The sequence below is a fragment of the Coregonus lavaretus genome (genome assembly GCF_964263955.1).
Source record: "Coregonus lavaretus genome assembly, chromosome: 8".
Taxonomy (NCBI): domain Eukaryota; kingdom Metazoa; phylum Chordata; class Actinopteri; order Salmoniformes; family Salmonidae; genus Coregonus; species Coregonus lavaretus.
The window spans coordinates 40,448,556-40,462,051 of NC_139995.1; the positions used below are offsets into that span (position 1 = coordinate 40,448,556).

Sequence of the window (13,496 nt, forward strand, 5' to 3'; positions counted from 1 at the left end):
AGAGAGAGAGAGAGAGAGAGAGAGAGAGAGAGAGAGAGAGAGAGAGAGAGAGAGAGAGAGAGAGAGAGAGAGAGAGAGAGAGAGAGAGAGAGAGAGAGAGAGAGAGAGAGAGAGAGAGAGAGAGAGAGAGAGAGAGAGAGAGAGAGAGAGAGAGAGAGAGAGAGAGAGAGAGAGACAGACAGACAGACAGACAGACAGACAGACAGGCAGGCAGGCAGGCAGGCAGGCAGGCAGGCAGGCAGGCAGGCAGGCAGGCAGGCAGGCAGGCAGGCAGGCAGGCAGGCAGGCAGGCAGGCAGGCAGGCAGGCAGGCAGGCAGGCAGGCAGGCAGGCAGGCATGCAATGCTACTGTACATAATTAGCTATTGCTTGTTAAATCACCCTTTCACAAATCCAGTTAAATTGAGAGTTACATCTTATGTCGTTCCATTTATTTACAGTGCCAGGATACCGATAATTAATCTCAACACAGTCTTCCTCTCCTATGTGTATTATAAGAATAGCACCATTATCCGGCTGGTTTTTCCCCCAGTACCTACAGGGAAAACAACACAGAGAACCAGACAGTCAGACACTGTGGTAAATATTCTAAATCATACCCAGATGTTGTTCTACTTAAAATGGTTTGAGCCATATGGCCAGATTATTATCTCTCACCTTGTGGTCAGTGGTGTACCGTCCACCCATTTCCAGGTCCCCTCTGTCTCTATATCAGTCAGACCGATCCAGACACTATCAATATTCATGTTTAATTCAGTGAGGAATTTCTGTTGTTGAGAAAGATAAAGACGTCAATTACATTTGAGTATTAATTATTTACCTGATTCATAAGCGCGTGAATCTCTTCTCTCTCTCTCTCTCTCTCTCTCTCTCTCTCTCTCTCTCTCTCTCTCTCTCTCTCTCTCTCTCATTGGAGTGCATGCTGGGAGTGAGTCGTGAAGCAGGAGTGATTTGTGAGAGCGACTGGAATTATTTTCACTCTATTGGGTTTTGGTGTGTATATACACTGCTCAAAAAAATAAAGGGAACACTTAAACAACACATCCTAGATCTGAATGAATGAAATAATCTTATTAAATACTTTTTTCTTTACATAGTTGAATGTGCTGACAACAAAATCACACAAAAATTATCAATGGAAATCAAATGTATCAACCCATGGAGGTCTGGATTTGGAGTCACCCTCAAAATTAAAGTGGAAAACCACACTACAGGCTGATCCAACTTTGATGTAATGTCCTTAAAACAAGTCAAAATGAGGCTCAATAGTGTGTGTGGCCTCCACGTGCCTGTATGACCTCCCTACAACGCCTGGGCATGCTCCTGATGAGGTGGCGGATGGTCTCCTGAGGGATCTCCTCCCAGACCTGGAGCGAGACATGATGTCCCAGATGTGCTCAATTGGATTCAGGTCTGGGGAACGGGCGGGCCAGTCCATAGCATCAATGCCTTCCTCTTGCAGGAACTGCTGACACACTCCAGCCACATGAGGTCTAGCATTGTCTTGCATTAGGAGGAACCCAGAGCCAACCGCACCAGCATATGGTCTCACAAGGGGTCTGAGGATCTCATCTCGGTACCTAATGGCAGTCAGGCTACCTCTGGCGAGCACATGGAGGGCTGTGCGGCCACCCAAAGAAATGCCACCCCACACCATGACTGACCCACCGCCAAATCGGTCATGCTGGAGGATGTTGCAGGCAGCAGAACGTTCTCCACGGCGTCTCCAGACTCTGTCACATCTGTCACGTGCTCAGTGTGAACCTGCTTTCATCTGTGACGAATTTGGCGAATTTGCCAATCTTGGTGTTCTCTGGCAAATGCCAAACGTCCTGCACGGTGTTGGGCTGTAAGCACAACCCCCACCTGTGGACGTCGGGCCCTCATACCACCCTCATGGAGTCTGTTTCTGACCGTTTGAGCAGACACATGCACATTTGTGGCCTGCTGGAGGTCATTTTGCAGGGCTCTGGCAGTGCTCCTCCTGCTCCTCCTTGCACAAAGGCGGAGGTAGCGGTCCTGCTGCTGGGTTGTTGCCCTCCTACGGCCTCCTCCACGTCTCCTGATATACTGGCCTGTCTCCTGGTAGCGCCTCCATGCTCTGGACACTACGCTGACAGACACAGCAAACCTTCTTGCCACAGCTCGCATTGATGTGCCATCCTGGATGAGCTGCACTACCTGAGCCACTTGTGTGGGTTGTAGACTCCGTCTCATGCTACCACTAGAGTGAAAGCACCGGCAGCATTCAAAAGTGACCAAAACATCAGCAAGGAAGCATAGGAACTGAGAAGTGGTCTGTGGTCACCACCTGCAGAACCACTTCTTTATTGGGGGTGTCTTGCTAATTGCCTATAATTTCCACCTGTTGTCTATTCCATTTGCACAACAGCATGTGAAATGTATTGTCAATCAGTGTTGCTTCCTAAGTGGACAGTTTGATTTCACAGAAGTGTGATTGACTTGGAGTTACATTGTGTTGTTTAAGTGTTCCCTTTATTTTTTTGAGCAGTGTATATATATTGATTAGTTTAGTTGTTTTAAGGTTATCTTGTCTTACTATCACTAAGCACGTATACGGGTGGTGGGATCGTTGAGGTTGTTTTTTGCGAGGGCACAACCAGCGGGTGGGGCTGGTTGCAATGGCCACTCACGGAAGTTTGGAGTTTGAAAAACTTAGTCGGTGGCATGGAGTAAAGATTCCTGATGCGGCCGGGTGTTCAGTGCAAGAATGTAGCTTGGCAGTGGGTGCTATCATTGGGTATGATAGCATCAAATCAGCCTCAAGGATGAATAGCGCTGTAGTGATATTCTTAGATTCCATTGAAAAGGTGAATACGATAGTTGAGAGTGGTGTTGTGTTGCGGGAGACACAGACGCCGGTATTTCCGCTCATGAATCCGGCGAAGAAAGTTATACTTTCTAACGTGCCACCATTTGTTAGAGATGAAGTGTTGGAGCGAGAGTTATCTCGTCATGGTCAAATTGTATCTACAATAAAGAAGGTTCTTTTTGGATGCAAATCTCCTTTGCTGAAACATGTCGTGTCTCATAGGAGACAAGTGCATATGATTTTAAAAAAGGACATTGATGAACTGAATTTAGCATTCAGTTTTAAGATTGATGGATTTGATTATGTCTTCTACGCTTCTACTGAATCAATAAAATGCTTTGGCTGTGGAAGAGAGGGGCATTTGGTACGTAATTGTCTCGAGAACGAGCGCGCAGAGTCTGGTAGCAGCTCTAGTGCTGGTGCAGCTAATGCACCACCGCGAAGGGATGAACATGCTAAGGGTGCAGGGGAAGGGAGAAGGTGGGCAGATGTGGTTGGAAAACTAGGAGAGGAAGGCAGTGTGGATACGGGGGCAATTGTGGTAGATCAGAACAAAGAAGGAGGGGAAAAAGTTGGTGAGATTGCGACTGCCGTCGCTGAGGTGGTGCTGGAAAATGAAATTGGAGGTCAAGAGGAGATTTAAATAATGGAAAAGGAAGCAGCTGTTTTCAAAGTACCGAGGAGTAAGAGGAAGAATGTAAGGGGTGGTGAAGGGCTAATTCCAAGAGGAAGGTAGAGATTGATAAATCAGTTGAAGATAAACAGGATTGTAGAGATGGTGGAGTTTTCTTCTGGGGAGGATAGCAAGAGTGAGTCATCTGATGCGTCACAACAAAATAGTGAGATAAATGGGGTGGAAGGGAGGTATGGGATTGAGAAGGTACGTCAATTTCTGAAGTTGACAAAAGGGAAGAAATATATGCAGGATTATAATGTAACAGATTTTTGTGATCAGAGTGGTGTGTAGTCATAAAAACTCAAAAAGTGGGGGTGTGGCCATCTTGTTTTCAAAAGGGCTTTTGCCTTTGTCATATGAGGTTGAAGATGTAGTTGAGGGAGATTATTAAAAGTTAGAGCAAGGTATGAAAACATCACTATGTGTCTGATAAATGTATATGCCCCAGTGGTGGCAGTTGAGAGGGTATGTTTTTCAGAGACATTATCAAATACCATTGAGAATAATAATAATGTAATAATGAAGATTATTTATTTATTGCTGGGGATTTTAACTGCACAGTCAGTAATTTAGATAGAAATCACAAAGAACCTCATATAGCCTCAAGAACATTTTTAAAACGCCTCATTGTAACACATGAACTGTGTGATATTTGGCGGAGTCAACATGGAGGCACGAGACAGTACACCTGGGCGCATGTGAGAGAGAACACCATCTCTATGGCCAGGTTAGATAGGTTTTATTGTTTTGAGCATCAATCTCAGGTCTGTAAATCAAGTGTGATAACGGGCATTTGACCGAGTTGAACATAAATACTTATGGCACACTTTTGAGGCATTTGGGTTCAGCTCTGGTTTTATTGCCATGATAAAGGTGATATATGGTGACATTGAAAGTGTATTGAAAGTGGTTTGAGTGCTCCTTTTAAAGTGTGTAGAGGTATTAGGCAGGGATGTTCTTTGTCGGGAATGTTATATGCCATTGCTATAGAGCCACTACTAAATAGCATTAGAAGTCGCATTGAAGGAGTGTACCTTTCAGAGGATATTCCTCCTATTCGTCTCTCAGCCTATGCTGATGATGTAGTTGTTTTAGTGAAAAATCAAGCGGAGGTGGATAGTTTGAGTCTAATGGTTGATCGTTTTAGGGGAATATCCTCTGCAAAGGTAAATTGGGGGAAAAGTTGTGCTTTACAGATTGGAGAATGGTCTGGAGGGATCATGGCTTTGCCAGGGGGGCTGGAATGGTGTAAGGGAGGTTTTAAGTATCTTGGAGTGTACCTAGGAGATGAGGGGACAATGGAAAAAAATTGGATTGGGGTGGTTAAAATGGTGGAAGGGAGGATGAGGAGATGGCGTTGGTTGTTATCTCGTATGTCATATAGGGGGCGCACTATTATAGTTAACAATGTGATTGCCTCTGCACTGTGGCATCGGTTGTCAGTTTTAGAGCCACCATCTGGCCTTCTGGCTAAGATACAGGCGATTATTGTAGATTTATTTTGGGATAAATATCATTGGGTTCCACAAAGTGTTTTGTATTTGTCAAAAGAGGAGGGGGGACAAGGTCTTGTACATCTTGCTAGTAGGGCTGCTGCTTTCCGGTTTCAGTTTATTCAAAGGTTGCTTTATGGACCGGAAAATGTGGTTTGGAGAGGGGTGGCAGGTCTTGTATTACAGCAGTTTGGGGGATTAGGTTTAAAGAAGGCTTTATTTTTGGTTGATAGTAGCCAGATTTCTAGGGAGGGAGTACCTCCGTTTTACAGAGGCCTTCTTAGGGTGTGGAGCATAAGGAAGGTGTCCAGACGAACTTTAGCGGAGTCAGTGCATTGGCTGTTGGAGGAACCTCTGGTGTATGGGGCAAGACTGGATTGTACAACTGCAGCTGTTCCACATTTCTCCAAGATTCTGGTGAAGGGCAAAATCATCACCTTAAAACAGTTAATGGCCATGGCTGGGCCCGCCTTAATGGATGGAAGACGGGTGGCTGAACATTTGGGGGTGAGGTCGGAAAGGATTGTCGGACAACTGCTGGGAAGCTGCAGGAAGGCTCTGTCAGCAGAAGAGTGGGGTATGCTGAATAGTCATAAGAAGAAGGTACAAGATGAAAACGTCTCAATTCCAAGACTAGGGATTACACCCAATATCCCAGAGTCAGAAAGAAAGGCGTTATTACTGGATTTGAGAGGGTTGGAAGAGGTGGGTTTGGATGAGGTGAATGGGAAAGACTTATATAGGGGGTGTGTCAAGGTATTGAATAAAGATAAATTGAAAAATAGAAAAGACACTCCATGGAGGGTAAAATTGGGCATTGATGACAAGGTAAAGCCAGCATGGAGAGCACTGTACAAGCCACCGTTACAAAAGGGTACTGGGGATATGCAATGGAGGATTTTGCATGGCATCATTGCAGTTAATGCTTTTGTATCTGTTATTAACTCAGATGTTGGAGATGGATGTCCTTTTTGTAATATAAGAGAAAACAATTTCACTGTTTTATGGAGTGTGAGAGGATAAAACCTCTCTTGGAAATGCTGGAGTCTTTGTTTAAAACTGTAGGGGAGATTTTCAATAACACTGTTTTTATTTTGGGGTTTCAATATAGTAAGCAACAGAAAATAAAATGTCAACTGTTAAATTTTATTTTGGGACAAGCTAAGATGTCAATTTTTCTGAGTAGGAAACATAAGTTAGAAACGGGATATGGGCAGGATGTAAGATATGTTTTTAAAGGATTAGTGAAAGCGAGAATAAAAGTCGATTTTGAGTTCTTCTCGGCTGTAAAATATCTCCCATTGTTTGAGGAGAAGTGGGCCTATGAAGGAGTGGTTTGTTTTGTGGAGGAGGGGAAACTATTTTTTGTTGATGAAATGAGTTGAATGTATATGTTTTTTTGTATTTTTATTTAATTTATTTGTATTTGTATTTTTATTTTTGTTTTCATTTTTATTTAGGAATGACATTTGTTGTTTCATTTCTGAAAAGGCAGTGTGCCATTATTTATGTTAACACTCGAGTATAAAATAAAGGTTTTATAAAAACTCAAACTCTCTCTCTCTCTCTCACCTGTTCCTCTATGCTGTTTACAATCACCAGGTCTGTTTTTCTCTCTAAACAGTCTTGTCTGCTCTCCTCCCAGGTTTTCCTCTCAGTAGACAGGAAGTAACAGCTGGATCCTGACAGCCTCCATCCTTCAGGACACCCCAACCCAGTCCTATTTGGGACCGCCATATCCCTCTCTTCCACCACTCTTTCAGTACCTACAGTACAGACAGCACACACACACAGAGTCCGCCATATTGGTTTTAAAATATTCAGATCTGGGTTGCGTCCCAATAATCTCTCCTTTCCAAACCCTTGAATGCGTAGGTGTGTCCAAACTTTTGACTGGTACTGTATGTTACACGTATTGAACAACACATTCTAACATTGTAATTTACTGATGGGGGGGTGTAGTTAACTGACGTGGGGTCCATGACGGGGGCTCACACAGCGTCTAAATTCCGATTCTCTACCCTTCTCCTGACGTGTACACTCGTACACTCCCCCTCATGGATTGAAATGAACTGGTGTGACAAATATCGTGGAAACTACCCTCTAACTCTTCATTGGATGGGGCTGAAAGAAAGAAAAGAGAAGCTCCTGGGATGCATCACAAATGGCACCCTATTTATTTTATAGTGCCGTAAGACATTATATACAATGTTCAGTGACGTACACAAGGCCAAGGGCACGAGTTACAGTAGTTACTCAATTCTCTATGGACGTTGTCGACATTCTTTTTTGTGTGTCAACAATATTGACAAACTACTGGTCCAACAAGCTATGTAACATCAAGTCTTATTGTGATCCTTGCTTTGTGACTATAGAACTATGGTAATATAATAAAAAATATACCTGCCCTATGGGTCTTGGTTAAAAGTAATGCACTATAAATGGATTAGGGTCCCAAATCGTATCCTATTCCCTAAGAAGTGCACTACTTTTTACCAGAGTCCTTTGGGCCCTGGTCAAAAGTAATGCACTATAAATGGAAGAGCGCTAATATTGTGTCATTTGGGACACAGCCTCACTCACAGAAAGTCAGCTTCAGGAAGATGTTGAGAGTGACTTGTAGAATACACAGCATCCCAAAACACACAGCAGCAAGCCTGTAAACTCTTGTTCTTCCATCTGCAGAGGAACACACACACACACGCCGACACACACACACACACATAAACACACACACACACACACGCACACACACAAACAAACACACACACACACCGACACACATACACGCACGCACGCACGCCGACACACACACACACACACACACCATCATTCTACATCACTAATCAATATCATTAAAACAGAACACATTTCATCCCACATCACTAATGATTATAATAAAAATTCTGACAACCAAACATTTCCATTGCATCATTGGTTTTCCCCCAATTGAGCATTGGCAGCAACAGTTTGTTAAGAGTGCAGTCATCTCAAATGTGATAAACAGGAAGCTACTGTATGAAGAAATTACCTAAATTACACAATATAGCTGTAGCGTGATCTACAGGGGCAATCTGCAATCGCTACATCCATTTTTGGGACTTTTAAATTAACAATATTTGCCTATTGATTCCCGAGGACTGTGAGTTTTCGTTCTCTGTGGCCGACGTGAGTAAGACATTTAAGCATGTTAACCCTCGCAAGGCTGCCAGCCCAGACAGCATCCCTAGCCGCGCCCTCAAAGCATGCGCAGACCAGCTGGCTGGAGTGTTTACAGACATATTCAATCTCTTCCTATCCCAGTCCACTTTCCCCACCTGCTTCAAGATGTCCACCATTGTTCCTGTACCAAAGAAAGATAAAGTAACTGAACTAAAGGACTATCGCCCCGTAGCACACACTTCTGTCATCATTAAGTGCTTTGAGAGGCTAGTTAAGGATCATATAACCACCATACCCGTACCGCCCCAATAGATCCACGGATTATGCAATCGCCATCGCACTGCACACTGCCCTATCCCTTCTGGACAAGAGGAATACCTATGTAAGAATGCTGTTCATTGACTACAGCTCAGCCTTCAACACCATAGTACCCTCCAAGCTCATCATTAAGCTCGGGGCCTTGGGTCTGAACCTCGCTCTGTGCAACTGGGTCCTGGACTTCCTGACGGGCCGCCCCCCAGGTAGTGAGGCTAGGCAATAACACCTCCCCTACGCTGATCCTCAACATAGGGGCCCCACAAGGGTGCTTGCTCAGCCCCCTCCTGTACTCCCTGTTCACCCATGACTGCGTGGCCACGCACGCCGCTCACTCAATCATCAAGTTTTCAGACAACACAACAGTGGTAGGCCTGATTACCAACAATGACGAGACAGCCTACAGGGAGGAGAGGGCACAGGAGAGGGCACACTCCATCACTCTCCTTCTTGGTAAAATAGCCCTTACACAGCCTGGAGGTGTGTTGGGTCATTGTCCTGTTGAAAAACAAATGATAGTCCCACTAAGCCTAAACCAGATGGGATGGCATATCGCTGCAGAATGCTGTGGTAGCCATGCTGGTTAAGTGTGCCTTGAATTCTAAATAAATCACAGACACCAGCAAAGCACCCCCACACTATAACATCTCCTCCTCCATGCTTTATGGTTGGAAATACACATGCAGAGATCATCCATTCACCCACACCGCGTCTCACAAAGCCATGGCGGTTGAAACCAGAAATCTCAAATTTGATGAATTTCCACCGGTCTAATGTCCATTGCTCGTGTTTCTTGGTCCAAGCAAGTCTCTTCTTCTTATTGGTGTCCTTTAGTAGTAGTTTCTTTGCAGCAATTCGACCATGAAGGCCTGATTCACACAGTCTCCTCTGAACAGTTGATGTTGAGATGTGTCTGTTACTTGAACTCTGTGAAGCCTTTATTTGGGCTGCAATTTCTAAGGCTGGTAACTCTAATGAACTTATCCTCTGCAGCAGAGGTAACTCTGGGTCTTCCATTCCTGTGGCAGTCCTCATGAGAGCCAGTTTCAAAGTTCTTGAAATGTTCCGGATTGACTGACCTTCATGTCTTAAAGTAATGATGGACTGTTGTTTCTCTTTGCTTATTTGAGCGGTTCTTGCCATAATATGGACTTGGTCTTTTACCAAATAGGGCTATCTTCTGTATACCCTTCCTACCTTGTCACAACACTACTGATTGGCTCAAATGCATTAAGGAAAGAAAGGAATTCCACAAATTAACTTTTAAGAAGGCACACCTGTTAATTGAAATGCATTCCAGGTGACTACCTCATGAAGCTGGTTGAGAGAATGCCAAGAGTGTGCAAAGCTGTCATCAAGGCAAAGGGTGGCTATTTGAAGAATTTTGATTACAACATGATTCCATATGTGTTATTTCATAGTTTTGATGTCTTCACTATTATTCTACAATGTAAAAATAGTACAAAATAAAGAATAACCCACGAATGAGTAGGTGTCTCCAAACTTTTGACTGGTAGTGTATATTGTTGTGTATTGTTAGATACAGTATTACTGCACTGTTGGAGCTAGGAACACAAGCATTTGCTACACCCGCAATAACATCTGCTAATGTGTATTTGTATGCTACTAATTAAATGTGATTTCATTTAAATAATGTAAATTATAAATGCCTTATGAGCTTAGTTTAACTGCACATCTATCATTCCAGTGTTAATACTAATTGTAATTATTTTGCACTATGGCCTATTTATTGCCTTACCTCCATAACTTGCTACATTTGCACACACTGTATATATATTTTCTGTTGTATTTTTGACTTTATGTTTTGTTTTACCCCATATGTAACTCTGTGTTGTTGTTTTTATCGCACTGCTTTGCTTTATCTTGGTCAGGTCGCAGTTGTAAATGAGAACTTGTTCTCAACTGGCTTACCTGGTTAAATAAAGGTGAAATAAATAAATTAAAAACTGTCTAACCAATCAGAACCCAAAATATAAGCTTTTTTTATGATGGAATTGTAAACAATGGATTGTAAACAAACACTCTATAGCCTCAAATGGTTCAAACTATCATTTAGATTCATGGATGTTCAGTCCTTGCATACATAGCTCTGTCTATGAATTTGAGAAGGGTTACATTTCTCCAGACCCATCCCTCAGCTGTTTACCAAAAACAGTGTTGGGGTGTCCACTTTGTTGTTGTTTAAAATGGTTATTTTCAATTGATCGTTTTTAAATAGTTCCAAATAGTTCCAATAACTGAAGTGAATAAATACATTGGATGCATACATTTGAGTGTATGTGACCCCAGCAGGTTTTGAACCCCACGCTCGTACCATCTGAACCAGAAGACAGAACAATAAAACATTTACAAGTGTCGATTATGTGGTATTTGAGATATAGAGAATGATTTTTTCTTACCTGAGAGATGGGTCTCAGTCTTCATTCTCCTCGTTGCTCTGTTCTCGTTTAATTCAATAACCTGTTTGTTGACGTAGTCGACCATCTTAACTAACCTTATTTCAATGATTATCCCAATTAATCAACTAATTCAGTCTGTCTGACCTCTTATTGTAATATCTATGATTCTAACGTACTTTTACTTACAGTATTAACTTACTTCTGATTACCTTTCTGACTGTGTAGTAGTTGAATAGTTGGTCTGATGTGTCTAAATCTGGTCCTTCTCTGTTCTCTGTCTGTGGCCCACAGCAGGTGGCAGGATGTTTCAAGGCTCTAACCACCAATAAGAAGGAGACTCTTGAGATGTATCCCAAATGGCATTCTATTCTCTATACAGTGCACTACACAGGGAAATAGGGTGCCATTTGGGATTGAGGCTTGTAAAGCAGACAGTTTTGTGTAACATCTTCATCCTGCTTGGTCATTCTGTTCTGTGGTTTTTTTCTTCCTCTTTTTAATGTTTTTTTCAATGTTAAGATTTATAGTTTGTTATGTACCCAACGATCTCTCTTTCTTTCTCCCTCTCTCTCTCTTTTTATTTTTTATTTTATTTAACTAGGCAAGTCAGTTAAGAACAAATTCTTATTTACAAATATGCGCCGCCTTATGGGACTCCCAACCATGGCCGGTTGTGATACAGCCTGGAATCGAACAAGGGGGTCTGTAGTGACGCCTCAAGCACTGAGATGCAGTGCCTTAGACCACTGCGCCACTCGGGAGCTCTCTCTCTCTAACAGCAGTGGAGACCTGGTATTAACAATGTTGTTTTCTGTCACAACAACAGACATTTACCAATGGGTTTGAATCAGTTAGTCGTGTCTGGATTGATCTGACTGACTCTGTTATTGAGGGGACCTGGAAATGGGTGAACGGCACACCACTGACCACCCCAAGGTAAGAGACTACTGCTCTAATAACACTGACCACAGCGTAAGGAGTAGGACTGATTCTCTATGTTGTTCATACTCTAAGTTCTGAGAGAGTGGCCAGTCTAACTGTGTTGTTTCTACTGCAGGTATTGGTGGGATGGACTGCCTGATGGTGATGTAAACTCGAACTGTGTGTTTATCTCTTACGACTCATCAGGAGAATGGCATGACTAGATATGTGAGAAATAGGCTTCTCATTGGTACTCTCTCTGCACTGCTGTTTAAGGAACCCCTACTGTATATTAATGATGGTCTGAAGACTGACGTGATTTGGTAGAATGGCACTTTGAACTAGACATTCAATGTAAAAAGTGTAATTGGTTCTGCTAACTCCATGTTTTTGTTGAAACCCGTTGCCTAGAACCATTTGAGTAACCCAACTCAAAGTTAGTGTTCAATACTTAAAGTAATAAAGTGACATCAACCGTTGTGTTTTATGAACTTTTTGACACTAAATTATATTATGTATTCTGAACTATAACGATTGAAGTTACTTGAACATGAATAATCGTTGTAGTGAACATAAACATTTAGGGTCCCTTCAATTCAGGGTTGGTGTCACGGTTTCGGCCGAGGCTGCTCCTCCTCCTGGTTCAGGCAGGCTTCGGCGGTTGTCGTCCCCGGAGTACTAGCTGCCACCGATCTATGTTTCATGTTCGTTTGGTTTGGTCTTAATGTTGTACACCTGTGTCTAGTTAGTCCTCGTTAGTGTTCTATTTAGTTCTCGTTGTGTGGGTCTGTGTTTGTGTGTGATTGCGCTTCTGTTACGTGTTGGAGCTACTATTTCCCTCCAGTGTTTTGGAGTGGTTACTTTGCACATGTTTTGTGCGCCGTTTATTTTGTCGCCTGTGTGCGCCTAGTATTCGCCTTCAGGCTTTTGTGCTTTTGTTTTGTGTGTATTTTGCACTAAAGCCTTTGGACTGAGCATCTGCGTCCTGCGCTTGATTCATACACCACACCCACCTTCAGCACCTTATGACAGAATCACACACCATAATGGAATCAGCAGGACCGGCAGAGACGCCTGTATCGCTCGAGGAGCATATCCGTGGGCAAGATGGCCAGATTAGACAACTGGAGACCGCTCTACAGGAGGTAATCTACACCTTGCACCGATGGGAGGCCAGCCGGGTACCCACACCTCCACCTACCCTGCCCACCCCATCGGTCGGTCCACCAGTCCTAGGTTCGGAACCCAGGGGGATTCGGCTCTCGCTCCCGAGGGCGTATGACGGAACAGCTGCCGGGTGTCAGGGGTTCCTCCTGCAGGTGGAGCTCTACCTGGCCACTGTACACCCGGTGCCCTCGGGACACGAGAGCGTTTCCGCCCTCATCTCCTGTCTCACGGGCAAGGCGTTGGAGTGGGCTAACGCCGAGTGGAGGAGAATGGACGCCAACACCATTACCTACGCAGAGTTCTCCCGCCGCTTCAAGGCCGTGTTCGACCATCCACCTGAGGGCAAAGCGGCGGGGGAGCGTCTAGTCCATTTGAGACAGGGGAGGAGGAGCGCGCAGGCGTTCGCTCTAGAGTACCGGACTCTAGCGGCGGATGCAGGGTGGAATGAGCGGGCTCTCATCGACCATTTTCGATGTAGCCTACGAGAGGACGTTCAACGTGAGTTGGCCT

The 13,496-nt window shown here is 43.8% G+C and overlaps 1 protein-coding gene across 1 annotated transcript; it reads right to left on the bottom strand.

The window, feature by feature from the left end:
* Nucleotides 1–306: 306 nt before the first annotated feature.
* On the bottom strand, nucleotides 307–11,152 carry LOC311133123 (CD209 antigen-like protein D). The gene is made up of 5 exons (XM_084166557.1): nucleotides 10,899–11,152; nucleotides 7,585–7,680; nucleotides 6,574–6,767; nucleotides 657–766; nucleotides 307–534 (listed from the first exon to the last, which is right to left on the bottom strand). Exons 1-5 carry the CDS (start codon nucleotides 10,981–10,983, stop codon nucleotides 372–374), a joined length of 648 nt encoding a protein of 215 aa, XP_084022683.1. The 5' UTR covers nucleotides 10,984–11,152; the 3' UTR covers nucleotides 307–371.
* Between the last annotated feature and the right edge of the window lie 2,344 nt (nucleotides 11,153–13,496).

Excerpts from the sequence above, each read along its gene's own strand:
- LOC311133123 (XM_084166557.1), bottom strand. The coding sequence starts at position 10,983 with ATGGTCGACTACGTCAACAAACAGGTTATTGAATTAAACGAGAACAGA. Across the intron at positions 6,768-7,584 it reads CTTCCTGAAGCTGACTTTCT|GTACTGAAAGAGTGGTGGAA; the intron begins GTGAGTGAGGCT and ends TCTGTACTGTAG. Across the intron at positions 535-656 it reads GGTACACCACTGACCACAAG|GTACTGGGGGAAAAACCAGC; the intron begins GTGAGAGATAAT and ends TTTTCCCTGTAG.